This window comes from Populus euphratica, unplaced genomic scaffold (assembly GCF_000495115.2).
Source record: "Populus euphratica unplaced genomic scaffold, PopEup_1.0 scaffold21.1, whole genome shotgun sequence".
NCBI classification, from domain to species: domain Eukaryota; kingdom Viridiplantae; phylum Streptophyta; class Magnoliopsida; order Malpighiales; family Salicaceae; genus Populus; species Populus euphratica.
Genome location: NW_011499887.1, coordinates 1,336,288 through 1,364,174, shown reverse-complemented (window position 1 = coordinate 1,364,174; position 27,887 = coordinate 1,336,288). Strand labels below are relative to the sequence as shown.

General features: G+C 35.6%; 4 protein-coding genes and 2 pseudogenes across 8 annotated transcripts; 3 read left to right on the top strand and 3 right to left on the bottom strand.

Moving 5' to 3' along the window:
* The first annotated feature begins 767 nt into the window (after positions 1-767).
* LOC105130584 (protein POLAR LOCALIZATION DURING ASYMMETRIC DIVISION AND REDISTRIBUTION-like) lies at positions 768-3,210 on the top strand. The gene is made up of 4 exons (XM_011033153.1): positions 768-1,290; positions 1,670-1,879; positions 1,950-2,128; positions 2,515-3,210. The coding sequence occupies exons 1-4, from the start codon at positions 1,074-1,076 to the stop codon at positions 2,908-2,910; spliced, it is 1,002 nt and encodes a 333-aa protein (XP_011031455.1). The 5' UTR covers positions 768-1,073; the 3' UTR covers positions 2,911-3,210.
* A 3,760-nt stretch (positions 3,211-6,970) lies between these two features.
* LOC105130612 (DNA-directed RNA polymerase D subunit 2b-like) lies at positions 6,971-8,746 on the top strand (annotated as a pseudogene).
* Positions 8,747-9,299: 553 nt separating this feature from the next.
* On the top strand, positions 9,300-12,108 carry LOC105130580 (probable WRKY transcription factor 32). Its single transcript, XM_011033150.1, has 5 exons — positions 9,300-9,672; positions 10,221-10,891; positions 10,981-11,082; positions 11,166-11,318; positions 11,606-12,108. Exons 1-5 carry the CDS (start codon positions 9,550-9,552, stop codon positions 11,988-11,990), a joined length of 1,434 nt encoding a protein of 477 aa, XP_011031452.1. The 5' UTR covers positions 9,300-9,549; the 3' UTR covers positions 11,991-12,108.
* Positions 12,109-12,753: 645 nt separating this feature from the next.
* On the bottom strand, positions 12,754-13,381 carry LOC105130582 (probable dimethyladenosine transferase; annotated as a pseudogene).
* On the bottom strand, positions 13,372-18,393 carry LOC105130583 (3-hydroxyisobutyryl-CoA hydrolase-like protein 2, mitochondrial). 2 transcript variants are annotated; one of them, XM_011033152.1, is made up of 11 exons: positions 18,078-18,393; positions 17,364-17,432; positions 16,527-16,615; positions 16,223-16,306; positions 16,069-16,086; positions 15,654-15,920; positions 15,430-15,551; positions 15,056-15,116; positions 14,895-14,981; positions 14,304-14,475; positions 13,372-13,459 (listed from the first exon to the last, which is right to left on the bottom strand). In XM_011033152.1, exons 6-11 carry the CDS (start codon positions 15,759-15,761, stop codon positions 13,431-13,433), a joined length of 579 nt encoding a protein of 192 aa, XP_011031454.1. In that variant the 5' UTR covers positions 15,762-15,920; positions 16,069-16,086; positions 16,223-16,306; positions 16,527-16,615; positions 17,364-17,432; positions 18,078-18,393; the 3' UTR covers positions 13,372-13,430. The 2 variants fall into 2 exon arrangements, with proteins under 2 accessions (XP_011031454.1, XP_011031453.1); XM_011033151.1 differs by lacking the exon at positions 13,372-13,459 and having other exon boundaries at positions 13,956-14,475; positions 15,654-16,086; positions 16,203-16,306; positions 18,078-18,391.
* Positions 18,394-19,607: 1,214 nt separating this feature from the next.
* On the bottom strand, positions 19,608-25,940 carry LOC105130579 (BTB/POZ domain-containing protein NPY1-like). Of its 4 annotated transcripts, none has more exons than XM_011033147.1 (5): positions 25,609-25,940; positions 24,888-25,356; positions 23,223-23,292; positions 20,918-22,081; positions 19,608-20,414 (listed from the first exon to the last, which is right to left on the bottom strand). In XM_011033147.1, the coding sequence occupies exons 2-5, from the start codon at positions 24,947-24,949 to the stop codon at positions 19,875-19,877; spliced, it is 1,836 nt and encodes a 611-aa protein (XP_011031449.1). In that variant the 5' UTR covers positions 24,950-25,356; positions 25,609-25,940; the 3' UTR covers positions 19,608-19,874. The 4 variants fall into 4 exon arrangements, with proteins under 4 accessions (XP_011031449.1, XP_011031450.1, XP_011031448.1 ...); XM_011033148.1 differs by having other exon boundaries at positions 24,888-25,039; XM_011033146.1 differs by having other exon boundaries at positions 24,888-25,940.
* Positions 25,941-27,887: the final 1,947 nt, after the last annotated feature.

Below are 27,887 nucleotides of genomic sequence, written 5' to 3'. Positions count from 1 at the left end.
AAAAAAAACCATATCAATTTAAAATATTTGACTATATCATAAAAAATAAATTAAAAAATATTTTTAATTTTTTTCATGTTTATTAAGATAATAATGACTAAATTTGACAAATAAAAAGATTGAAAGAAGATGAATTTGAAAAACTATTTAATTTTACAATTACTTTAAATAAAAAAAATAGTAATAAAATAACACAAATCAAATTTTAAGGAAAAACAAATTGAAATGCTTTTTTGAAATTTTAGAAGGTTAGGTGTGAAAAAATAAAAAATAAAATTGTCAATGCCATACAAAAAATTAGTAATCTACATGTATGTCGTCTATAGAAAAAGGGGTTACCGATACAATTTTAACTACATAAAAACAAATTATTTTTAAATACTGTACATGATTTCTTGCACAATCTAACCCAAAGATACGTCTAATATATTAACATATCTAATACACATATCACCTATTTTTTATTTATTAAAATATTAAATTTTCCTATAATAAATCTAATTAATACTAAAAAAAAAGTTTAAAACATAAATAACCTGGATGCCAATCTAATTAATTTTAAAGGTAACTTAGTTATTGTTTTTGAGAAAAAGAAAACACGAAATAGCTTGAGGAAAGTGTTTACACGAAACTAACAAACAAGACTTTAATTTTATTATCATCAATTATAGAATTATTATCACTAAAATAGTATTAATTGTTTCCTTTAAATTTAGGTATGAATTCAATACACATGTTTGGCGCTCATAAATTCAATCAATCACATAAACAAAAAGAGACAAAGCAAGGTAAGAAACAGAGCACAACATCTGTAACTTTCCCTCCAAATTTTCCAACAATCCAAACACACCTCCATCCTACCCCTCACATTTAATTCCCTTCCCAAAAAATCTGAATCTCCTAATCCCCATGAAGATTCGTCACCAATGCTCCATTTTTAAAGCCCCAAACCCTTGCTTTTTTCTTTCTCCATCTCCCCATTTAGAATCTCAAAAAACCCACGACAGTTCTCTTGTTGTGTTTGGTATTGCCGATATCTTGTCTTTCAACAAAGACTTTTGTTGGAGTTGTTGATGATGGAAGAAGGGTTGGGCTGTAGAGAGCGGCGCAAGTTTGCACACTGTTACCTTTCTCGCATTGCTCGGTGGCTCTTTGATTTGAGGCGGAAGAGAAAGAAAGAGAGTAAAAGGAATGGATTGGCTGGTGGTCGGATTGCGCAGGTTAACAGTTCGACGAATGGATTCAACGGCGAGGCTTCCTTGAATTCGTCTTCCCAGACTGCCAATCCAGGTAAATTTTGTTTTGGCATAAAACTTTTGTGAATAGGAGCGATAGAAGACTAAAAAATTAATCTTTTTCCCTTTTTGGTGCTTTTGTGGAGTTTCTTTCCTGTTATATTGGAATTACGAGAAACCCAGAAAGAAAAGAAGAATCCATAAAAATTATGATTAATTTGTTCATATGAAAATTACGAGAAACGCAGTTAAATTTTTGTGCAATTGTTCATAGACTTCTGTTGTTGCAACTGAGTACTTCTGTTTTTGCAATTGAAAGTGATATGTAGTAATATAATGTTATGGAAGCAGGTGTCGCGATGTACTTTCTTTCTTCATATATACAAGGAAGAGTTTTTACATGTTTAGTGTTGTTGTCTTGAAATTATTTTCAGGACAGTGTGACAGGGAGGCTACTGTCAACCTTGGAGTTGGATGTTGTCTATTGTATCAAATTGCAATGAGTAACAATGAGCTTGATAAGATAATGAAAACGCGAATGCAAATGGAGAAGCTTCTTGAAGATGTGAGGGAGGAATTGCAAAAGAAAGACGGGCTCTCTAAGCCATCTGTGATGAATGAAATGTGTGCTTATTCCACCACAGGTATTGCAGATGGTCTGGATTTTGAAAACCAACTTTCTCCGCAAATCCTTACACTGTCATGTTTTACCAGGGTCATCAACAATTACAGTTTGTGGCCAGTCTTTGGGATACGAGACACCTAAGAAAGGAGAGTGTTCAGAAGGAAGGGATAAACTTGAGGCGGAACTTGAAGTGGAGCTTCAGAGCTTGCAACTTCACTTGGATACAGTCGAGAATTCGGTGAAACATCAACAACAGAAAGGGAGAAGTGTAAGCTGAATCATGTGTTGATTTCTGTGGTTTGTTATTTCTCTTGGAATCATGGAATTTCTGTCTTTCAATGGAGAAATGTTTTTCAAATTTTGAGGACCTATAGCCAATGGTTCCATTTCATTGCTCTCATGTTTATGTTAACTATAAATGTCTTTCTAAAATATGACAATTGAATTCGTAACTAATCTGCTCACTGGAATTGTTTTTTATATCCAGTCCATTTGTCTTGGATTCCCTGTCCTTAAAGATTCATGGAAGTTTTATTGCAAATTAGGACGTGTTTGGAACCTAAGTTTTCCAGGATTATTTTCTGTTCATCTTCCTGCCACAATATTACATGTTCATAGTTGCATCTACTCAGTATTGGAATTTTTAAATGGCAGGTCACCAATGACAACACAACTACTTCAAAAAGCCAGATTGTAAGTTCTGGAAATTTGAAATGGAAGGTCACCGATGTGAACACTGCTACTTCAAAAAGCCAGACTGTAAGTTCTGGAGAAGTAGTTGCTTTCAAATTTGAAAAAGCAGCAGGTTCTGAAGAGCATTGTGGTGTGTCTCCTCATGAATTGGAGAGAAGGTTGCACGAATTACTGGAATCAAGACAGCAAGAACAGATAAGAGAGCTAGAAGGAATGATAGAATGTGCTGAGCACAAGCTGCGGGAGAAAGAAATGGAAGTTTCTTGGTGGAAAGACACTGCCTGTCTTATTTCTTGTCACCTTCCAGAATCCTCGAAACTCAATCCACGTCACTGTGCGAAACTTCTTAGTCCTTAACTTGAGCATCTAATGTACAGCAACTTTTGATAGTGTAATGTTCATGAGTTATTGCGATCGGTGTTTGGTAATAGAACTGTTTTGCCTTTGGATTGCACAGTATCTGCCATATATTGGAGACATGGAGTCACGCAGACAAAGGGCAGATGGGCTGCGATTGAAACTGAAAATTTCCGTTTTGCTTTTGGTGTACTGAGCAATACGAGTACAGGTCTTTGTGTTCATGTACAAATTTCTGTTCATCAATTTGAATAGCTTAAGGTGAATTTTGAAGCCCAATAAATAATGTTTCTTCTTTCCTTTGTCGTTTTTCTAACTACATACTGCAGCTTGTGCAATTTTTGTGTTTTCCAGCGTAGTTATATTACAAACCCAGAGAGCCAGGAAGAAGAAAAGTTCCAAGAAAAAGATGTGGCAAACTTGAAGAACTATGAGGGTTCCATCTGCTATATGCTTATCTGGTATTATAGAAGAAAAGGCTTGAAACAGACACTAGCCAAGGCCAGCCTCTACTTCGTCGAGGGACCGACTTTTCTCGTTTAATTTTTCAGAGATAGGTGGGGGCCAGCTTTTTTTTAAGAGAAGGGCAAAACTCCATTGAAATTTAGAAGGCAGGTCGCCTATTTTACTACCATCTAAATTGAGCACAAGCAGAATCGTCCAGAAAAGATTGTGGCAAATCAAACCCTAGAGAGACAAACTTTGTGTCAAAAATAATCTGACCAGGACAATTATCCTACAACACCAAACGAAGTCTGGACAAATGGCTAAGAATTCAAAGAGAACAAAAAAAAAAAAAAAAAAAAAAAAAAAAAAAAAAAAAACCAAGGAAAAAATTTCATCTTTCAGAAAACAATCACGAGATTCGAGACCAACTACTAAAATATAAAATTTGCTAGAAGAATTTACGGTTGGGGACTGCCTGCCCAAGCAATCACACTGAAGCTTCTAGTATTACCTCGTAACATGATATTTCCTTGGAGAATTAACAGAAACATGGTAGATGAATGGTTACAACTATTCTCTAAAATCTAATGATATTACATTGAGGCAAGAACATTACCTTCAGAACTATACATACAACCAAGAATTCTGAAATTGTAGAAGCTCTATAGTCAATGTGTTGTGTACAAAAACCTGCTTCTAAAATCCTTTGACATGGCCTGTGTTTCAGGATGAACAAGCATATGAAGCACCTGGAAGCACTATGACAACGATAAAGTGAAGAAGTTCTACTGCAGCAATCTATGGCCATCAGAAATCTATAACGTGAAACATCAAGTGTATATGAGAGACAAGGCAAAGTGTATCCTCCACTTCCATTTGCGACACTTTTCAATTTAGAGTTTTTCGTTAGCTTATCCTGTTAAAAAAAGCAGGCAAAGGCTCTTCCAGTTCTGTGTTATCCGAAACCATGGTTAAATTTAGCGCCATGTTTGCTTCAACCAGGCATTGGTGAAGAAGACCTGGCGTGATGTATGCTGTGACCCAACCGCAGAGGAGGTAAAGTAGGAAGAACCTCATAAACTGAACAAGGAGAATGATGGAAGGCCATTTTGTCTGCTAAGCTGGAAGTTTCATGAGGAGGTCGTTGGACAATCTTGCTGGAGCCTGCAGTCATGCAAGAGCAGAATACGACACATATGAACATGTATTTAATTATATGATCAAGAAATGAAGACAGGCCATGGAAGGATGATAAAGCAAGTAACTGTTACCAGTCTTCCTTCACTACATTTTGCGCTTGGTAATCCTGGCAGATAAATCGAATTTGACTTTAGACATTCTTGGACTTTGGGATATATCCAAATTATTAATATGATACATAATACAAATTACTATATTCCATTTCAAAATTGAAAATGAAGTAAAAGAAAAAAACAACAAATGGGAATGGAATGGCACTGATAGGCCAGGTTGCGTTTAGATATTGTCATTGGATTTAAGAATTAAATAAAAAGATACAATGTTCGGTTAAAAATATAAAAATAAAAACATAAATTAAATTTTTTATTTAGTTTTGTTATATGTTTTAAAAATGACGTATAGAGATTTACAAAGTCTTCAAAAGAACCAACCTATACTAGATAAATAATTAAAATTCTAAAATATAAAGAAAAATAATATAAAATCCAAAGTAAAAAAAGATATTTAAAAAATCAAGAAAAATTAAACAAATTAGATCTTACGGGTCTTATTTCAAGAAATCCATATAAGGAATGAACCAATAATTTTTTTTATATAGAACTAAGTTTCGAAAATCTCCCGTAAATTTTTTATATCAATCATACTAAAAATTATGATGATTTTTAACTGATATGCTAGTTTTGCACGAGTAAACTTCTTTGATAGTGCTGAGCAAGTAAAAATTGGAGTTCGATCGTGTCAAAAGCTAAAAAGTTTTTTATATTTTTTTTAAACAAAAAATTTATACTTTCTATTCCACAGTAGAGTAGTTATTTGATAGTGCTGAGCGAGTAATTAATAGGGTTTTCCTTCCATCGTCTCCTTCCTTGACGAGACGCTACCTTACGGTGTTTTTTATTGCATCTATTAACTAGATGGTAGATGAGACATCAAGGTGCTGGGAGTTTTTTAACCACTCACGTTCTAGTGACATGGTAGCTTGACGGTCTCTCTGCAGGGTTTCTTTGAAAGCAACAACGCAAAATATCCAGAATCCGTACTCTCAAAGCATTGGTCTCATTCTTTCCGAATGACAATATTTCCCCTGCGACACACCTTACAGTGCTCCCCCTCTGACTCCCAAAATAAATCGTTTTTCTCTGTGAAATCACTCACTCAGAGCTCTTTTTCATCGAAAACCAAAAACCCTTCAAAATTCTAACACTGGCATTGTGTATAGAGAATTTTTTTCATTCATTTCAAGGCCAAAAGTTTCAAACTTTGATAAAAAAAGAGAGGGTTCTTAGGGTTTAATGTAAGTTTTCTCTTCTCTCTGTTAATTTCTTACATCTTTCGCTTCCCATTTTGGGTTTATTTTGTTAAAACTGGTTAAAGTTTGTAGCTTTGGGGGTTTTTGTTTTGTCTGTGCTAAGTACGGTGATACCCTTTTTTTTTTTACACATTTTAGTGGAAATCTAGTGGTTAGATGACAGTTTTGTTGCGTTAGAGAAAAACCCAGATGACTAAGATTGTTCTTGTTTACAATTTTTTTTTTGTTGGAAGGAAAAAGTAGTGCGGGAGACTAAGAACAGATGGGCTTTTTTGCATTAATATAATGTCATGGTTACGTTGTTGAATATGATCTTGTTTTTTGTTAAAAGTTCTGGTTTTTCATAATAAAAAAAAATGCCCTTTTTTGACATTTTTTGGATATTAATCAAAGTTCTAATGAGCTATTTTTCTTAAGGTGTTTTAAAGGAAATCTAGATGATTAATTATTTTTTCATTTGGAATTCAGAGTGAAATCCAAATGCTTAATGGCTTTTGCGGTAGAGGAAATATATTTGTAGAGTAAAATGTTGATGCTGCTTGAGCACTTGGGCTTCATTTGTTGAGTTTTAGTACTTTTGATGTTCTGAGGATATTCTTAATTTAAGCAGGAAAGGGTTCTCATAACTGTTTTTTACTGAGCCTTGAAAGCGTAAGTTGTTTTCACTTGTATGTTCTATGTGGCTTCGATTTCAGCAAGAGTTAAATTGTTTCAGTTGTGATTGCAGCTTTGTCATTGATGTTTCTGTCATCATCAGATCATGTGGAGGAGATGGGTCCGAGTAGTAAGGTTGGAATTGATTATATGGATATAGATGATGATTTGATGGACACAGCTTACTAATATGACTTGGGGAAGAAACTTTGCGAAGTTTCTGTAGGAAGGCAGCGTCGTTGTTTTTGACGAGTATGGTCTCATTAGTCACCAAATCAACTCATATAATGCCTTAATCGATTGTGGACTCCAGAGGGCCTTTGATTCATTTGGTGAGGTAGCTGGTGAGCCTGGATATGTCATGTGTAAATAGAGAGGTGGTGAAAGGGAACGGGCATCAGTTAGTGTCCCTGGCATGCCAGACTTCAGAATATGACATATTTGGCGAGAATGAAAGTTCTTGTTGATGTTCAGGTACATGATTCTATCTAATAGTTGTGGCTTTTATTGGTGATTGCACTTTGACCTGATACCATCTGTACTGTGTTTGATAGGGTCATTCTTGATACTGTAATGTCTCACTCTTATGATTGAAAGGTTCTATTGTTGCCTGAAGTAGCAAATCTGAGAGTTGATTTCTAGTTCTAGCTTCAGGCAACATACAAGCACAACTCCCGCATGGATAACCATCTGCTCACACATGTAGAAAATGTAAGGTCTGGTGATGTGAAACAGAAATACATGTATGCAAAAGAGCTGATAATTGTGTTTGATTTTGCTGTTCTCTTGACCAATTTTATGTAATTCGCTGTTGGTGGATTTTCTGGGGTTGTTTTTCCTTTGGTGTAGTCCCTTTGTCCTTTTGAAACAAATGTGTGTGGTGAGCGAGTGGGTGTGTTTTGCATATTATAGATGTTGCTTTTGGTTTTATTGCATTATGTTCTTAAAACACATTTCATTCCATAATTGCTGTTGCAAGTTCGATCTCCATGTCTTGGAGATAAGTTCTCAAGCATGCATATGGGCAAAAGGGTGTTCTGGACTTGTTAGGGTCTTGAGAGAACTTCCCTTTCACAATTCAAGGAATTGTTCCTGATATTGTAATAAATCCACATGCATTTCCTTCACGACAAACACCTGGTCAATTATTAGAGGCTGCTTTGGGAAAGGGAATTGCCTGTGGTTGCCCAAAGAGATGCGCTACTCCTGTCTTCACTCTCTCTGTTGATGACATCGGAGACCAGCTTCGCAGGTGACATTGCATTTACTTATATTACTCTTTGGACTGCAATTGTGCCATTTTTAAATGTTATTACGTAATTTCTTTGAACTTCCATGTTATATGAGAATGCTTTAGAATAAAAAAAATAATAAAAAAGTCAATGCTGTGTCACTCTTGGTGGTTCAGTGTACCAGACTACACCGTCCTGGCACACATTATTGTAAAATTTCATGCTGTTCATTCCAAGTTCCTGTCATCTCTTTCTGTTCATGCTTCTGAGAGTGTCATTCTATCAAACATGTACGACAGGGCTAAATTTTCGAGATGGGGGAATTAAAGAGTCTACCATGGTCGTACCGTTGAAATGGTGTGTTCTCTCATATTTATGGGACCAATATTCTATCAGTGGTTGATCCACATGGCTGAAGACAAGGTTAAATTTCGCAACACTGGACCAGTGCACCCACTTACAAGACAGCAGGTTGCAGGTTTTGGTGGTGTCAAGTTCGGTGAGATAGAGCGTGACTGCCTTATAGCTCACGGTGCATCTGCAAACCTGCACGCGTGCCTCTTCACTTTCAGTGACTCCCCTGAAATGCATATCTGCCAGAAAGGCAGAAAATGTGGCCAACGTGATCCAACTGGCAGTGCCTGGTGGCCACAAGGTTAGGGGTCCCTACTGCCAGGTGTGTGAGTCTGTCGATGACATTCTCAAGTTACGTTAGTACCTTATGGGGCAAAGCGGTGCGAAGAGCTTTTCAGCATGGGCATAAGTCTGAAATTCGAAACACGGGTTTTGAGCTATTATCGTGGTATATCTGCTTGTTGCCTTTGTGTTAATGGGAATTGCTAGCTTGTAGGGTTTTTTTTTATTTTTTTCAAGGTATGCCCCTTGAATCTGTGTATTGTATGACCTCGTAATACAGGGATGGTATGGTCTGATCAGTTCAGCCAGGTTCCTTCATCTATTGCGGAAGTTACGTCGTTTGTCCCTTTCAGGGACCCGTTATCATTTGGGCTCTAACCATGTAAATGATAATGGACCAGGAGCTTAAACTTGTTTTCATGCTTTTGGCCCATGAATGGCAAGCCTGCTAATCCTGAAATCAACTTGGCTGTCAAGTAGAACCTTCTTTGTTCTCATGCATCTGTCAAGGATTCGACCTCAAATATTCACCGCTTTCAATTTGAATAAAGCCACACCATCCAAGCCCGGAAGAAGTAGGTATCCCAAAAAGTTTTCTTATAGCTTGACTCCAATGGGTTGGCAGAGTTGAATCAGTTCAGTGTAGGATTAAAGACTAAAGTCTAAACCCATATTTTCAAACCAATAAAGATGGTCTCTGAACCAAGATCAAACAAGAAGTTATTTCCTCGAAGTTTGATCCAACCAGGAGCAGGATCTGCACTGGCAACCGGTCCTGGTCATCACGACAGGATTCACACGTGAGGGGGAAAGGCTATCCTAGCTCTATTGTAAATTTGTTCTTATTTTAAGAGCAAAGTGAATAACTTGATTCACCATAATAAGATGGGAAGAATGAATGAATAATAAATAATAGGAGATATCTAGCAAATTCATGGTCAAAGCCCTAAGTGGAAGTAAAATACAAAACCGCCCTGTCAAGTCAACAATGAGTCAAAAAGGAAACAAAAGGGCACAGATGTTAGTTACCTCTCCTCCTCTAAAACCAAAACCCTTGTTTTAGACAGACAAGAACTCTACTGTCTTTCATTTTTGTTTTGTTTCTTTGCAATACTTAACCTTAAACACTTTCACTTTATATATAAACTACCTAAAAGAACCATGCAAGAACAGAGAAAATACCATAGGGGAGATTCGGATATTGGATTTAAAAACTATGACTGTTCTTCTTTTTCCCAGTTACTCAAAAAAGTCATGACTTCCTCCAATTCACCAGGGTTTCAGGTTCTTCTTTTATCAACTTTTATGTGTATTAATGGACTCATCTGGCTCCCGTTTGTTATCTGTGTTGTTGGATTTCTTCGGTTGTTTTTGTTTATGTTTATAATGGTAGAGATTCTTGTGTAGTTTCTAAACAAGAATTGTTTTTCTCTATGAAAGTTTGCATCTTTCGGTTTTTTTTTTTGAATTGGGTTTATTTTGTTTTCAATTTTTGGGTGATTTCGGTTTAGTTTGCAGGGTAACATTGACTAGTAAGAAGGGTTTGGCTGGTACTGGTGCGGTGCGGTGTTGTTTTGAGTTTTTTTTTTGTGATAATGAAGTCAGAACAAAATGACGAGACTTACTGTTTTGTTTGGTCTATTTTTTAATGATTTTGTTGGGTTGTTGATGACAATTTTATAATGAGCGTTGACAATTAGTATTAATATAGAGAATCCATCAGAGAAAATTGAAAGTGTTGCTTGTCCAATTTGCATAGTCTGATATGAGTTTCGGATTTTTTGTTATAAAGTGTCAGTGTAGTCAATTATATAAGAATAATTGTTTTGTAGGGGCAAAATGAGATGTTCCAACGGGACGCACAGGTGGGTACAAAACCTGAAGCAGACAGGGTCAGGTTAGAACACCAGGTTGAATGTGCAAATACTTCTAGTGAAGCATTGTCTGTTACACCAGCTGCAATATCTGTCCCACATTCAGCATATGCAACTCAAAAGCCAATGTCAACGTGTGAACTTGGACTAGTAATAGACCAGCAAAATTCTCACCATGAAACCGGTCTTCCACGTGTTGTTATGGATGCACCCTTTATGGATGGCTATAACTGGAGGAAGTATGGCCAGAAGCCAGTGAAGGGTTCTAAAAATTCAAGAAGCTACTATAGATGTGTCCATTGTAGTTGCTATGCAAAGAAGAAGGTTCAACATTGTTGTCAATCTGGTCATGTCGTTGATGTTGTTTACATAGGTGACCATAATCATGATCCCCCTCATAGGAAATGCATCAGGGTTATGTCATCTGCTAAGCCAACTGGGGGTAGTCAAATTGTAGACCCTTCAGTTCAAAAGCTAGATGGGTCGGATATTTCTGTCTGCTCAGCAGATGGCAGGCGTTCATCTCTGCATGTGCCTGAATCAGAACAACAGAGTTCAAGCAGTTCTAATGGAAATGTGGGGGCTAAGATCGAAGAGAAAAATGGTGATGAGTCAGAGTCAAAACGATGGCAAGTAATTTTAGAAAACATGATAGATTAAAATGTCTTTGATGTTTATTTTGCTATATTTTCGTTGGCATCACATTACCATTTTACAGCTATGGTCCCAGGGCAGTGGAACCCCAACAAAACGGCCCCTGTGGGATTGCAGGTACCGAGGTTTGGGAGAAGCATGGTGCTGAACCAAGGCTGAAAATAAGGCATGTCCCTTTAGGAATTTGGCTCTCTTGAAATTTATTTTAGTTTTGAGTTTTCTAATTCAATTCAATTGATCAACAAGCAGGATTAAAGAAAGAAGTGTGGCACATTCAGTTCCTGTCTCGAAAAAGGAGCCTGAAATTGCTGTGCACATTGTTCCTGATGAGGGGAGCTCAAATGATGGCTATCGATGGCGCAAGGATGGTCAGAAAATGTTGAAGGGGAATTCATTCATAAGGTAGATTTTGATTCTGCTAATTTGTGCATTTAGTGGAATTAATTTTAGGGCACTCTTTTGCTGCTGTGCCTATAAATAGCATTGGACTCCTTTTTTCTTACCTTGTTGAACTTGAAGGTTCCTCATGTCTGATATTTGAAATTGGCCTGGAGAATACTTTTCCCAACCAATCCAAGTCTATCAAATCAAGATTCTTTTCAAATTTTCTTACGTAGACTCTTTATCTTCTCTTTGCTCTTCTAAACCTTACTATTCTTACTTTTATCTATCCCTTGGTGAAATGTTAGGAGCTATTACAGATGCACATCGTCAGCATGCCCTGCTCGTAAGCATGTTGAGAGGGCTGCAGATGAGGCAACATCCACCACTATAACATACGAAGGGAAACATGACCATGGTATGCCAGTACCTAAGAAAAGACATGAACATGATATTCCAGTACCTAAGAAAAGACATGGTTCAGAAAGTAGTCTGATTTCTCCGGCTGCTTCCGTAGACAATGCCTGCTGCAAGAAAAACAGAAGCTTATCTAGTAGAAGGCCTTCAAGCAAGTGCTCGATGGACAGTGAAGTAGATATAATGGGTGAGAAGATCTTGGAGCTTGGAGGTGAGGAGGCATTAGAATCAGCCCAAACTCTTCTCAGCATTGGTGTTGAATTCAAGCCTTGCTGAGAAACAAATTTTTGTAGTGGTTGATGCAAAATATAGTATCATGAACCTGTTTTTCGTGGAAATTATACAAACTTTACCAGTTTGAGTTTCAATGAAAATTTGGAGTTGTGTTTGTATTTGTGTTTAAAAAAATGTTTTAGAAAATTTTTTATTTTAAATTATTTCTTTATAATTTTTTATTGTTTTGGAAAAAAACATAAATTTTAAAAAATAAAAATATATTTTTTAATAAAAAAAACATAATGAAAAATAACAACTATCAGATAAACTAATTCTGAGGTGATAATCTGAAACCAACCTACGGGTTTCATAAAAATGGTCAGGTTTCATGAATATGGTTATTGGGGTCAATTCAGGCTTGTGTGAACCTGGAAATGCTGTTTAAATTGTGTTCTTTTAAAATGAATATATTTTTTTGTTTGAAATTATTTTTTTATTTTTTATTTTATTGTTTTAATATGTTAATTATTAAAATTATTTTTTAAAAAATAAAAAATATATTATATTAATATATTTCTAAATAAAAAACACATTTCCAAACACACCTAGCTATGGCTTCAAACCAGTATTTTTGTCGCGTCATTAAAAAAACTGAAATATATCATTATGGAGGTTCTGCTGATTTCGATAGATATTTGATCAGGTTTTATAATTATAGTAATTAACAATATAATTTTGCATTTTTTTCAACCAAAAAAGGGCAAAACACAAAGTAGAATATCAGCAAGAGATGGCTAAAAAAGATGGAACATCAACAAGAGCAAGGGATAACGAGATGCTATTATTAACTGTAAGCAGCAGAAAATGCTACATTGTCCACATTCCTTGGCTTTGTTTGCTCATGAAAATAGATTCCAGCTTCATTAAGCAAGGAAAGTAATTAGAGCAACTCTCATTACACAGCTTTGAAGGTCCCTTGTCTTCAAAACCACCGGCTTTTGGAGCCTCAATGACCTTCTCCTTGAACAGACCTAATTCCGTATCTGCACAAGAAGATGAATGACAGTCTTCTCCAGCACTCTCCTCATTGTACCCATCATCATCAGTTCCTGTTCATTTCTTCTCTGTTCGAGGTTGCCATTTTTGATAACCTGAATAGCTCTATCACCTTCTGCTTAAATGCTGCCCCCAAGGTCTTATTCTTCTTCTCAAAACATGTTTTCGTGAACTCACACCATTCATCAAGATTCACACCAGGAACCTGATCTTTTGGCTGAATGATAACCACCGAAGACTCAACTTTGGGAGCAGGAAGAAAATCTCTTGACAGCCAACCTATTAAACTCAGAATCACCAGGCTTGGCCAGCAACCGCCATGCAAATTCTTTCTGAAGATGTGTTGCACTTCGAAACAGATTCGCCCCATACACTAATTTAGCCAAGAGAGGTGAAGATATCCCATAAGGAATATTCTCTTTAACTATATCAAATTTAGGAAACTCAGCCTTCAATGCATCCTCTAGAATAACCTGCAAAACCCCATTAAGCGATTCCACAAAAGATTAAACTTTTATCATTTCCAAAGCAACTATATGTAAGTTAATAACAGAAGAAATCCAGGAATTCATTCTCCGAAAGATTACATTTTAATCACTGTAAGAGCATAATAAGTTGATAACAAAAGAAATCCATCATGTCATTCTCAAGAAAGATCAAATCTTTGTCACTATTAAAGCATAATAAATCAATAAACTCATTACCCCGTTTTCTAAAACATGACAATTTAGTCATTTTAAAACAACTTTTCTCAGGCATTTTATCAAACACCTGTAAACAAACCAAACTCACAGTTTCTCTTCAAGCCCATGCTCTTTTACACGTTTGCTAACAACCCAACCATCCTTTAATCAATTTCAAAGCAACAACTTTAGAAACGACATTAAGCAGCTTCAGAGTGAGGTTTCCAGTTCCTGGTCCCTTGCTCGGTTCTTAAGAAAAACAAGGATGGAAAAAAAGCCTGCCAAATGTTGCAGATACCCCCAGAATAAAGACAAGCCATATATATTATTATGCAGATCAGATTCTGTTCCTAACAAAGGCCATAAACGATGATGAAATCATAATGGACTTCTGTTTGTTGAATCATCCTTGACAAAAAGAGAGCAGAAGCACCATCACCTCTGCAAAATTTTATCTGAGCTAACCGGAAAAAAAAGGCCTCGAATAATGGCCATGAAAGATGCTGTTGGCATGGCTTGCACAACAAATTATGTAAGAACCTATTCTAAGAAAAACATGAAATAGGCTAAATTCCAGCTCCTGCTGCAATAATAGAGCAGGCAAGTAATGCAAAGATGGAAGGCAATAGATCACCCGTGTCTTCAAGGACCCTCATCATTCCTGTTTGTAAATGGCCCCAGTCATTTGCATCCAGCATTCCCTGCAATGTTGTTGGCAGCTCCAAGTCTGGTTCAAGCTCCCTGAGTCGAGAGAAATAGCTATCCACCATGTCTTTGCTTACTTCTCCTAATCTTGAAGGGTCCCACTGCAGTTTTTTTTATTGGAAGCACATTACTAATTTAAGCAAGAAAGATCACATGAAACAGAATGACTATAAGTGAACTAAATATCTCCGGAGCATAATCCTTATCTACTAACCAAGCACGAACACCCTAAGGAAAAAACAACAGAATTCCAGTACTTACAAGATATTGGATCTTAAAAATGTTTTGCAGCATGTAAGGCAAATATATGCAAGGAGGAAAATGGTAAGAAAAAGTTCCCTCACAAAAATCATTAGACACTCTTTTGGAGATTCCAGTTAGAGATATACAATATTCACGAGCAAGACACTGGTCAAGAGACTGAAATCTACCTTCTCGTATCTAAATGCAACAGAAACTGAAGTCAACACAATAAAATAAAAATAGACACCACCATAGTTGTGAAGCATTATTAACTTACCATTTTTAAGCTCAGTGGAGCGGTTTCTTTTATTTTGCTGATGGCTCTTTCACACCATTCATCATAAGTGCTAGCTTTCTCATTTTCCTGAGAAGATAAATAGTGAAATGCCTGACATGTAATTGCAGCATGAAGGACATCACGTATAAAATGAAGCTTACCAGTGCATCAACAATTTCCTCAACTGTATCGTGGCTGAAACATTTATCAAATGTCTCAAACCTGAAACAGAATTGATGGAAATGATGAAATAAAGTAGGACATGCAGGTTATAAGTGCCATATCATGTATAAAAGCAAAGATGCCTTTCTTTTTATTCTTTTCTTTCTTGGATGTTACAAGAAATTGAACCCAGGAATTCCCAAGAAACTACCCAATTCCCTCGCCACTGGCCCAATCTCAGTGGCTTAGTTATGATGTCTTGTAAGAATGCTTATATGTCATCACTGTCAAATTAATAATTTTTTTAATGTAACTAAAATCAACGCAACAGAAAACAGAGTGAAAGGGTAAGAAATGCATATTAAGACATTACTTGTACAGGATGCTTGTCTTATCTGGATAGACAAGGTCACCATATTGTGCAAGAGAAGTCTCTATGACAGTAGCCTCATCTGTGATCAATTTACCAAGGCGTTCTTCAACCAAATCAAGTCTCTGTTGAGGAAGACATTATGACAGGCCATGCAAAAGTTATAGATGTGAAGAAAGAGTACTGCAAGAGAAGGAATATAGTAGTAGACTGCAGTGCGAACAGACCTCATGTAACGTATAGTGAGAAGCAAGGCCACAAGCAATCATTTCTACAGCATTAAGCTTGTCTTCTGTTAGAGCCAAGTATTTCCCTGAAACAAAGAATACAATCATGAGAGAGAAAAATGCAGTTCATAAGAAAATAAAAGTATCAAACAGAACATATAATAAACAATGCATACTCAAAAGCAGGGACAACTGGTGTTACTTAAGTAACCAGGCAGGCAAGAAAGATAAAAGGAGGCCCCGTGTCAGGTGGAAACTTATTTGAGCCTCTATGTCACACGTGTGCTGTGTCGCGGTGATCATTCACCCTCAAGGTGTGTTGTCTGTCTAGGCAAATATGGAGAGACAAGGAATTCTTATTTTTTTCCATGGAAAAAGAGAATGAGAGTCGTCACCTAGTATTTTGATCAGTAAACTCTGGATGAGCAAAAACCTGCATGTCATGCATAAAAACCATGGCAACTACATCAATATTATATATAGAACACAGTTTCAAAATTGTCTGACTCAAATTAAAGAAAATTATTAACGTTTCACTCAGATGTTAACCTGTAGCACCAGTCACTCACAGTTTTATCAGTTGCCACACGAAACATTCCTGCTACTGCAATCCCAGCCCCAGATCCCACGGTGAAACCATCCAAGATGGCCACCTGAAAGAATGTGTAACAATAAGAAAGTAAATTTAAAAGCTACTGCAAATGCAGTCCAACAAATAAAAAATTATGCTCTTGTTATGAGATAATAGGATTCCCTTCATAAATCTTGTAGCGCAAACATGAGAAGCAAGATAATAGAATATCCAAATACCATTACTTGGCTCTTAACAGATTGAACTCCGCATAGAAATTTTCTAAAAGATTGAATTCTCACATGTGGCTTCAAATATGTTGCTTGTAGGTAGACAAACTTATACAACTTATACAATTTCTGGAAATATGTTTTGCATTCTTCAAATTTCACTGTACATGATCAAAATACCATTTGGAAGTATATTAGCAACAACTTCAGTAATCATTAGTATTTGTAAATGTGAACAAAAGGCTGCATTTGAATAAGAAGCAACACTAAAAAGCTCGAAGTTAAGCATGAAGTGACATGAAAAGTTGACATACAAGGTTAAAAATCAGCAATTATTTCCCAGTGATCAAAAGAACGATACAGATGAAGTGAAACACTTATAATCAAAGCCGGGGCCTGGTCATCTCAAGCAGTTATTTGTGAGTGGCAAACAAATCTAATCAATGTTTAGGGATTGGCTTTCATCAGTTACCAGAAAAAAAAAGGGTTTGATTTGGCCTTTGAAGTTTGAACAATCTCTCTTAAATATAACATTGACATGGGATCACTAATGTACAGGAAGGGATGTGGTTCATTCCAATTCAAAATTCCATGGACATGCAGCCTAGTGGCTCAAGAACTCCGAGAATCAGGCGCACTTAATTGCATGTGTGTGGCGGTACACGAGCATGAAAACCCACCTTCATTTAAAAACTCACAAAGGGAAACAACATCTGCCCTGGAACAAAAAGCCTTGCCACTACCCTTCATATTCATAATATAAAAAAGAAAGTGGGTCAAGCTCTGAGCATGACCAATTTGGAGTACAGAAAGCAGTGTTAAATTTTAAAAAACCCTCACAGCAACAAAGTAAAAGCATTTGGCAAACATGTTTATAACATATGGTTATAAGAATTCAAAGCTCTATACCTTCATTAAGACAAATCCAATATCAGGGTTCTCTTCCCATGATTCCTACAGTCTCTTCAACCGAGCCTCCTACCAAGTAAAAGACCGTCAAATTATTTACAGTTTTTCCATATAGCTACTAAAAACAAAAAGGACTCGAGCCTTTCAATTGAGCACAAGCATTTCTAAACAAATAAACAAAAGCTCCATTCTTGTGAGCATTCACTACATGCATTCTTGTGAGTCTTCTCTACATAAATAAACCATTTCTCAAAACAAAACAGATGTCATACGCACACAATATGCACAAAGAACAAATTCTTAAGCAAAAAGGACCGAAACCTTGCATTAAAAAGACTCAAACTCTAAATTGGGTGCAAATATCTTAAACTAATGAACAGACGCTCCATTCTTCTAAATCTGATCTTAATTAACGAAAAAAATTTCGATTCAAAACCAAATGGCACCCACACACAATATACACAAAGAACAAGTTTTAAAGCTAGAACTTAGAAGACTGGGACTTTCTACTTACAAACCCCAATCTTTCAACTGGGTACAGACAATTTTACGAAAATACAAGAAAGCTCCATCCTTGTGAGTCTTCTCTTCATAAATGAACCAATTCTCAAAGAAAAGCAAGTGCACGCACAGAGACCAAAAATTTAAGCTAAGAGACTGAATCCTTCAATTGGGTGCAGACATTTCTAACCAGAAACACATACAGAAACTGACCTGGTCTTGGGGATCATCATTTGGAGCAGAGTATGGTAAAGCTGAGAAATTTCTCTGATAAGAGAGAAACCCATTTCTTGTTTGCTTTAAATTTATCAGTCCTTTCAATCTCTGCATCATCTCACGCTCTCTTTGCTACTGCTGTTTCTTGAGTTCGCTTCTCTATCGATGGAGGCCACCTTCCCTTGGTTTTTTAGCTCGCTGTTCAGGGCGTTTAGCTCTCGCTTGGGCGTGACCAAGTGTGGGAGCTTTCCAAGAGGCTCCGGGGTTTTTCTTTAACGGGATGCATCACGACTGTAGTTTTAAAATCCGGACGCAGGTTAACCTCGGACCTGACCCGGTTTGGGTTAAAAAAAAATAATAGAAAGAATTCATCTAGAACTATAAAAACCTGAATTGACTTACTATTTGATAAAAATATTTTGATTTTTTAAATTTTTTAAAAATAATCTGATTTTAATATTTTTTTTAAACCATCCCAGATTAACAATCATCCATAACTCAAGTCTTATTTCAAGTTAATTTTTGAGTTTTTCTTATCGAGGGTTTAATTTGAGTTTTAAATTTATTACATCCTAATAAAATCCTAAGAATTGAATTAGACTTTAGAAAACGTTGCTTGTCATCCTCGAAGAACTAGATGTTGCTCCAAATATTATCATCTATTTAAATGATATTGCTCCAAAGATTACCGATATTACCTTATTAATTTTGTAAATATGAATAGTGAAGAAGTTGCTCTCATTTGTTTTAAAATTTCATCTTCTATTGATTTTAATTTTTTTTTAGTTTTAACTTTCAATAATACATTGATTTTGACTTTTATTTATAATTTATTTTAGTTTTTTTAAAAGAATTTTATATAATTTTAAATAAATATTTTAATTTTTAATACTTAATATTTTATGAGTATCTACTTTTTATTACTATATCATTAAATAAAAATTTATTTAAATCTAATAGAGTTTATAATTTAAATTATAAGTTTAACAGATTAAGTTTAAAATTTAAATTGATCTATTATATTATTATTATTGATTTAATATTAAAAAATTATAATTTAGATTTTTTAAGTTAAATTGTTACTTTTAAACTTGTTAAATAAATTAGATCATATAAAAATAACTTTTATATAAATTAATTTTAAACTTGTACTAAAAAAATCAAGTTGAAATCAACTTATTAATTAAATTTAACAACAATACTAAATAATTTTATCAATTCTAAATACTTCTTTCACAATTATATATATATATATATATATTTTAAATACTTCTTTCACAATTATATATACAATTATATATATATATATATATTCAACCCAAGTCTTGTACTAATAAGGAAATCTTGCTTTGTGAACCTAACTATTCTTCCTATCTATCTTTACTTGAGACAATAAAAATCTTAATTGAGTTGTCCTTTATCACCCAGAAATATCTTTGTACAAAGAGAAACTTTAGCATTGTTGCTGGCTGTCAAGAGAATCTTTCAGACAACATAGACTTGATCACATAGCTATGAGGTCAAAAATTGACAAAAGGAGAGGCCATGAAAAATTTAACTAGCAGAGAAGAAACAAGAAGAGGAAGAATTTAAACCTTCATGACATCATATACATGAAAGAAATCATAGGTTAGCTGGACAACTTTTCCAGGATAATCTACGTGAATTTCATACATAAACAGAGAATAAAACCCCCTTCATCTACTGGAATAAAAGCCTACCACTTTTTACACTTGAACAGTTTTTGACCATCTTCTTCCCTTGCCATGTCCTGATGAAGCTCATATTCTTTCTCTAGGAGATGGAGTGTCTCCTTTGTCTTGAAGATGAACCGAAGGACTTGGTGTCACCAGGAGCGATTGAAGTTGGGCTCTGCGAACTCCCAGAAGTCTCTGAGCTTCTGTTCTCAACATGCCCTCTGCCCACAACCCACAATCTATCAAAGATCCTCTTTGATCGAGATGGCAGCAACTGCACACCATTTTTGGGAATCTTGCTGTTTTTCTTCAGAAGTTTTCCATTTTTCAGGAAATCTTCATCTTTTATCTTCATTCGACTCATCTGTTTCATGAGGGATTTATTACCATCAGCTGCTGTCTTCTCCCATTCTTCATCTGTGTTTGTTGTGGAATTTGAAGTATCGCGGGCTTTGTTGTTGAGAGCTTGAACTCCAGAAGCTGCTCTAACCTGCTCAAAAAAGAGAACTTGGACGACAACACGGAGAGGGAGCCGCTCATTCTGTGCAGCATGCGTGGATGCATCCGTGGTCAGTTTCTTGACATCCATGAGCCCACATACCTTCTTTTTTTCTGCCTTTGTCAAACTGAGATGTTCCTGAATTAAATGAACCATTGGTGAATCATAACATAGAAGTATTCCATGGGAGTGTTTATAAAGAAACGACGGTGACATGAAGAATCCCCCCCAACCCCACAAAAAAAAAAAAAAAAAAAAAAAAAAAGGGGTGTTTATAAAGAAACGACGGTGACATGAAGAATCCCCCCCAACCCCACAAAAAAAAAAAAAAAAAAAAAAAAACAGGTCGGTTCTTCAGCATAGGCAAAGCAGTTTATGGTATTTTCTATACGGAAAAAATCACCAAGCACAACAGATTTCAGGTGACCATACTGCTTGAAACCAACAAATGTGGCATCTTCCATCTAACTTGGCTTGATCCGAGAACTGTCGTGTGTGTTGCAAGCATCAGAAACAAAGTGATATCATGACAATATCTAGTATTAACTATGCAAACATGCACAAATCCTATGGGTGCCTAAATCATATAACCAAAAGATTAAATAAGACTAAATGAAATTACTCAAGGCACAAAATACTACCTTCAGGTAGATGTCAATGGCTTTGTACAGTACATCGTGAATTGGTCTTGCAAACTCAGGAATTGACAGTGACAGGTCAACGAAACTGGAGATGGTGAGATTTGGGTCATATGCAATTTCTGTTAGATATCCATCAATCAATTTACCAACATTCATCAAGGTTACATGCTCGTGCCCTAAAATAAAGTCGCCATTCTCCTCATGCTTCGTATCCTGACTGCACTTTCCATGCATCAAAGAACGACTAACAATGCACTGAATCAATTCCACATCATATAATGTGTTTTGAGGAGGCTGTGCTGGGATCAGCAAATCCTTAACAGAAGCCTCATGCAACTTTAAACTGATCCTCTTCACTAAATATTCCCTGGCAGAGTCATCTACTCCAACCAGAATGGCAAATTTCAACAATTTCAACAGGAAACTACACGAACAACCAGCAGCCTTGTCTGGAGGCAACAAACAGATGAGGGTTTCTACCAGATATCTGTACCTCAAGGTACGAGCATCAGAAACTGAGTCATCAAATGAATCTGGCAGCCATCTGACTGCATAAGTTTTCAGTGCTTCCCCAATCACTTTGCCATCCATTCTTCCCTTTGATTTCACAGTGATCATGACTCTCTTGTAGAGATCAATATCCAGTTCAGATATATCTTCAACCCACCAATCCTTGGGAACAGAATCAATTTTATCCCTGAAATTCATCCCTTCCTCGACTATTTTATCAGGCACTGATAACTTACGGTTATATGTGTAGGACCAGGTAATACTTGCAGGGTCCACAGAGGTTTTAGATGCAATGGAATCTATGCAGCTGCCCACAATCTTCAGATCTTCAGACCACGGCAGAAGAGATTTGGTGGTCTGAAGAACAATAATGGAATCCTTCCAGCTACGGAAGATACTGGAGTTCAGAAATACTTCAATTTTAAAAATAAGGTTCCCTCGATCAACACCCTCGGTCATCTCAAGATACTCGGCCGCACAACGAGCAGTGACAACATTGTAAGCATTGAGAGTAACTATCATTCCATAGCAGAATTTGGCACAAATTTCAAAAGACTTTGGCCCACCAGGAAAATCAACAATGTCAATTTCATTCTCCTCACCAGCTTTTGACAGTAGCATTAGCAAGCGATTGCTCTTGGACATGAGAGGGAACTGCAAAGTTCATCAAAGCAACTCATCGGGAATCATGGAAACAAAAACACAAAATAAAAGGAGCTGTAACTCAAGCTATGAAAGGGATATATGCTGACCAAGTATTCAACACCTTAAATTAACTAGCTGGTGGAGTAAGTCCTTTAATTTGAATAAGATAAAATCTCAACTACCAAGTGATTAGGTCTCAGTATAAAAAGATAAAATAGGGAGAGCATAATCAAGCTTCAATTAATTCTACCATCAACAGCACATGGCAAGACCACTATTGAGTTTAGTTAAAACATTGTGTCCAGGAAAAAACATTCTGATCACCCTTTCATGAAAACATGACTTGGTTTATTTCTTTTGGGTTAATGGCTCAATCTATTCTTATATCCCTAATTGATCCAATTTAATCGTTAAATATATGTTAAGTTTCTAATCTACCATTCTAACATGATTCTCAAACTAAACAACCAGAATTAATCACGTGATTTGCACATGAAAGCATTCCATTTGTCTAGCTTGCAAAAACATTTTGAGAAGAAAAAAATAATCATGTGCAAATTGCATGACTAATTCTGGTGATTTAGCTTGAAAATCTTACCAGAGGATAGATTAAAAATTAATGTATATTTGAGAATAAAATTGATTCAATTAGGGATACAAGGACAGAATGGAGAATTATCTTCTTATAAAAGGACATATTCAGCCAGTAACCCTTAGTTTCTATTGCTTTTCCAATCCTTTCAATGGACAATATACTTTTACTGGAAATTAATTTATAACCAACTCACAATCCAACATACAATTGGCGACAAGGGATAGTAAAAGAAAAGAATAAAAAAATTAAGTACATGCTTGGACCATGTTTCTGATTTTGTAGTTACTTACAATCTTGAGAATAATTATTTCCTTGAGGCAGTCACCTATTTAAATTTGCATATTATTGAGATTTAAGGGTTCCACAATATTCCACTGCTAAGACTAAAGCAATGAACTTGACAGTTCCTCAAGAAGAACCGATATAGAGTTATCATTCTCTAGATATTTGAAGATGTTTATGAGTGGATGTTGATGGAATAGAGCACCGTGGCCAACTAAATTCGATATATCCTGCCAAAATTCACCATAAGCAAAGATACTGCAGAGAACATACCTTGTGGAGGTTAAATTTAACTTCTCCAACATTTATGGTGACATCTGTTTCCAGTTCGGATGCCACATACCTGCATAAGCACAACTAACTTGCTAAGCTTACAGGAGAATTCAATGTTGAGCACGTGATAGGCAAGCAATAGATGCAATGGCAGGGTAAGACACCACAAATATAAGGGGAAACAATAACAAAGCGTGAACCATACAATATACAAAGAGAACGGACAACATTTTTTATGTTCATTGAAATTGGAGTCCCATGTAACCAAGAAAGAGGGAAATTAATTCATTGCCATGGAATTTTAGATGCCTCACAGCCTGATAAGAAACCATAACCTTGAAATAAGAACATGACAAACATTTTCAGGATGTGATAACTAATCCCAACTACTGCAAGGAGTTTCTCAAAATTTAAAGGAAGTTCGGCACATCAACTTGTGTCTGCATAAAAGAAAAAAATAATAGATGGACAAGCTAGGCCTATGAGCCTTTTGGATTACAAAAGAAAATAATATGACGAAGAAGATCAGCCTCCAAACATGAGTTTGTTTCAGTGACATTGCTGCAAAACATCCAGAAAGATAATTACATATTTTCTGCATAAGACAAACCAAAAGATCCATAATATCATTCCACTGTGACATGGATTTCTTAAATTCATATTGTCTTCAATCTTGCCCTCTTGCTCCTCAAAACCCCAAATCATGGGATCCCTTGTGTTTATTGGCTAAAACACCCACAGGATAGCTACCGAGTGCTCTTATGCTTTCATGACATTCCAAGAAACAAACAACGTAGCTCATATCTTATTATGCATCTAGAGAAATAGTGCACATGTAATGATGCCTATTGATTAACACAAATGTCCAAAACCATTCATTTTTTTTTTCATCACTCCGAGTAACATGAGATGGAAGGAGAAGAATATGATTATAGTGAAATCACATCAGTCCGGCCTAAAAAATACAGACATGGTCCCTACTATGGATTTTTTTACAATATATAAAATGTAAATGATCCCATGGTAGGTTCAGGACAAATGCTTTTGTATTGTTTAAGAAATTGCTCAACTGTGATGATTGAAGTTGTTGCATACACTGCATGACTTTACTACATTTGGACCACCAATCCATTACAAAAGAGCCAGTTCAATTTCAGGACCACCCCTCAAACACCCCCACCCCCTCTCCTCCGACCCTGAACAAGTAGCACCAATAGTAATAATGATAGCAGCAACAACACAAACAACAAATAACATGTAACCCCCAAAAATAACTAATAGATAATGCAGGGCACTAATGAGACCAGCTTCACATCAAGCAGAAACAAAAGGGAAGAAAAGGTGGTGTTTTCTTGATTAACATCGGAATATACTCAAAACAATCAACAAACATACCAAAACTCACTCAGATAACAGTGTGCTTAATCTGGTGGATTTAAACAAACTAAAATTTAAAAGGCCAAAATCCCCATCTATCATTACTCAAACCAGTGTGTTTAACAACAGAAACCAGCATTACTTCTTAGTTAAAATTTCCAAATGCAAGTCTCAATGGCAACACAAAACGAAGGAAAAGAAAAACAAAACAACCGAGAGGAAAAAAAAAACCAAGAAGAAGAAGCTGATTTGAGCTTGAACAACAGAAAATAATATAAAACCTCTTACCTTACATATTTGCCATGAGCTTGAAATGCATCAGGCTTGGACCCCAACTTCATAAACTTCATTTTTCACCCAAGATTACCTTCCAAATCACCAAGAGAGAGCCTTCTTCACTCAAGAACTCAACAAGCCTTCGTATATATCCCTTCCCTTCACTTCAAAGATGGCAAAGTTTGAGACTTTTCCACTTTCTATGAATCACCAAAACCAAACCCAGAGAGTAACAGTGACGAGAAACAAACAAGCGATCTCTCAAACCCAGAACCAGAAATGGCAGGTTCTTTAAGGAATGAATGAATGAATGAACTCTCTCTCCTAAAACACCCTACCAGCAGACCAGACCATAATATATGTTGGATTGAGACAGACAACCTCTGCCTTTAAGAACCAGAAACCACCTCGAATTTCGAGCTGTCCCATTGATTTCTAATAACCCTTTAATAACACTTCTTGCACTACCATTTTGGTACTCCTAACAAAAAAAATTGATGCGGGATTGTCACAACAAAGAGAAGCAAAACATGAAAAATAAATTATGGTTTTGGAAAATTAGAGAGAAATAGTGATTAAGAAATAAGAAAAAACAGGACTTGGGATTCAAAGCGAGTGAAAAATGTTTTTTTTATTAGAGATATAGCGTCAGAAAGAGAGAGAGCTTCCATGGCTATGAGATTAGCGAGGAAAAGAAGAGAAATAAAAGAAAGTTCAGTATAGCGGTGCTTACATCCTTTCGTATCATATCAATATCAATGTCAATAAATTCTTCGCCGCCTTTGCTTTAAATCACACACACTCTCTCTACTCTCTCTTTGGACGCAAATCTCAAGGACATGAGCCTTTTCATCTCCTCCTCTCTCTCTCTTTCTATTAGAAGCAAGCTTTTTTTTTTTTTCCTTAGTCTCTCTAATGGAGTGTACTCAATCTTGTCACAGGTTTATCTGACGTCACTGCCTCCTTTTCTCCTCTTCTCCTCTCCACTCTTCTTCTCTTCTTGAGAGAGGATTAGTTTTTTCAGTTCCAGGGGCTTATGGTGTTCTTTAACTAGCTTTTGCCTACCAAGATGATATATTTTTTTTTTATTAAACCTTGCTCGTCACGTTAATTCGAGACACAGGTGCCTAGCATAGGCCATGTTTTAAATTTAAAATGGTGAAATCCAATTATTTTAATTATATTTCTAGTAATTTAATTCACCCAGTTAAATTCTATCTAAATTTACCCAAATCAAGATATTATATAAAAAAATATTATCATTTTAATAAAAATAATTTATTTGATGATACACGACTTAACTTATAATTTTTTTATTGTTTTAATATACCGATATTAAAAAATATTTTTTTAAAAAATATATTATTTCAATATATAAAAAAATTAAAAATAACTACTATCATAATATTCTACAAACTGTCAACTTACAAATTCATTCCAGATTTTATAACATGAGGTGTAAAACATTATATCTTTCATGTTTCAGGATTTAACTTATTATTTCTTAGGATTACGAAAAGATAGTTTCTCATGAATGTATTTCGACATTAATATAAGTCATGGTAGTTTGTTTTGCACGGATCTTAGATTAGTCCTCTAACTTGGTAACTATTCTAATTATACCCCTTTGTTGAGCATTATAAAAATAAAATCTAATAGAAAATTCCAAGACCCTTTCGAAATACTACTCCATCATTCTTATTGTAATGAAATGTGCAGTCTTTCAGACAGGAACGGATTCATCAACAAACATGGATAGAAGAGTATCACAATTTACATATAATTATATAACATTATGGATTTAATTGAAAAAATATTTTTTTTCTTTTTAGATACTTTTTGTTGGGGTGATGTTTGTACAGGGGTAGGAGGAGAGGAGACTCTAAGATGTAGGTTATTGTTGTAAAATCTGGATTGGTTTGACAGGTTAATTTAAAATAAAATTAATTTGAGATTTGAATTGGATTGAATTAAAATATATTAGATTCAATTAAAAAACTTGAATTAATTCATTAATTTAGTTAAAACCTAACTCTAAACTCATTGATTTTTTAAACAAAATTAGTCAAAATAACATAAAATTAATTATTAAAATAAAATAAAATCAATCTTAGTCGACATTCAAATCCATAGCCCAAACCTAGCCCCGGTCGTATTTTACAACTAAGGATGTGACCTTTTCAAGGGAGAGCTTTTATGCCGTTAAAGCACATCACATGCTTTCGGACCGGCTGAAACAAAAAAGCCATTGACCCACTGTTTAGTAGTTTTCCTGTCCTAATGCTTGTTTCTTTCCTTTCTGCACAGGAATTTTGCCTCCCAGTTTTGTCAACAAACTGCAGTTCTTACCTTGTTAGCAAGTACTCTATTTGCTGTGTTTCTATTACACCTTTGACTTAACATTTACATGTGTTTCCATCCCTGGCATTGGATTTGGATGAAATTTAGCAAGACTGATTTAATTTCTATAAACCTGAATGCATCCAACGAGTTTTGCTGGATCAATTTCTTGTATAATCCGACTAAAATCTTTATAATAATTTTGTTTTGGTTTCTCCCATTTGGTTAGCATTGGTGATTTTTAGCCTATTGACTGGCGTTCGAATCTGATTCAAGCAGGTAAAACTAGCCGTGTCAAAGAAGGTAAAAGGTGACCACAATTCTCAGTTACTTTTTTAGTAGCAAATCAAGAGATTTCGAGCATGTTTGTTCTTACATCAGGAACGTGTTTTTTTAATTTTAAATGATTTTTTATATTTTTATTTGTAACATTTCAAATATGTAATAATAATATATTCTTATATATGATGATGTGCTCTTTATCTCCTTTCCCCATGGGTCAGCATGTTCCCGTAATGTCCCATTTGGTAGATTTAGTGAATCCTTATGCAGAGTTCTTGTAGTACTACAACTACTCTCCCGAGAAAGGCCGAGGATCACAGCCAAATCAAGAACATCCACTTTCCAATTTCAAGGATCATGTTTCCGGTAATGCAATCAGAATTGCTTTTT

What these genes read in the sequence shown, in the direction of transcription:
- LOC105130579 (XM_011033146.1), bottom strand. Translation starts at nt 24,949, where the DNA reads ATGAAGTTTATGAAGTTGGGGTCCAAGCCTGATGCATTTCAAGCTCAT. An exon ending in GCTCATGGCAAATATGTAAG is followed by an intron (nt 23,293 to 24,887) that starts GTAAGAGGTTTT and finishes GTGCTTATGCAG; the next exon opens with GTATGTGGCATCCGAACTGG. An exon ending in CCATTGACATCTACCTGAAG is followed by an intron (nt 20,415 to 20,917) that starts GTAGTATTTTGT and finishes CATTTAATTCAG; the next exon opens with GAACATCTCAGTTTGACAAA.
- LOC105130583 (XM_011033151.1), bottom strand. Translation starts at nt 15,761, where the DNA reads ATGATTGTATTCTTTGTTTCAGGGAAATACTTGGCTCTAACAGAAGAC. An exon ending in CTCACTATACGTTACATGAG is followed by an intron (nt 15,552 to 15,653) that starts GTCTGTTCGCAC and finishes CTTCCTCAACAG; the next exon opens with AGACTTGATTTGGTTGAAGA. An exon ending in AGGAAATTGTTGATGCACTG is followed by an intron (nt 14,982 to 15,055) that starts GTAAGCTTCATT and finishes TTATCTTCTCAG; the next exon opens with GAAAATGAGAAAGCTAGCAC.
- LOC105130580 (XM_011033150.1), top strand. Translation starts at nt 9,550, where the DNA reads ATGCAAGAACAGAGAAAATACCATAGGGGAGATTCGGATATTGGATTT. An exon ending in GAGTCAGAGTCAAAACGATG is followed by an intron (nt 10,892 to 10,980) that starts GCAAGTAATTTT and finishes ACCATTTTACAG; the next exon opens with CTATGGTCCCAGGGCAGTGG. An exon ending in GAACCAAGGCTGAAAATAAG is followed by an intron (nt 11,083 to 11,165) that starts GCATGTCCCTTT and finishes ATCAACAAGCAG; the next exon opens with GATTAAAGAAAGAAGTGTGG.
- LOC105130584 (XM_011033153.1), top strand. Translation starts at nt 1,074, where the DNA reads ATGATGGAAGAAGGGTTGGGCTGTAGAGAGCGGCGCAAGTTTGCACAC. An exon ending in TTCCCAGACTGCCAATCCAG is followed by an intron (nt 1,291 to 1,669) that starts GTAAATTTTGTT and finishes AATTATTTTCAG; the next exon opens with GACAGTGTGACAGGGAGGCT. An exon ending in GTGTGCTTATTCCACCACAG is followed by an intron (nt 1,880 to 1,949) that starts GTATTGCAGATG and finishes ATGTTTTACCAG; the next exon opens with GGTCATCAACAATTACAGTT.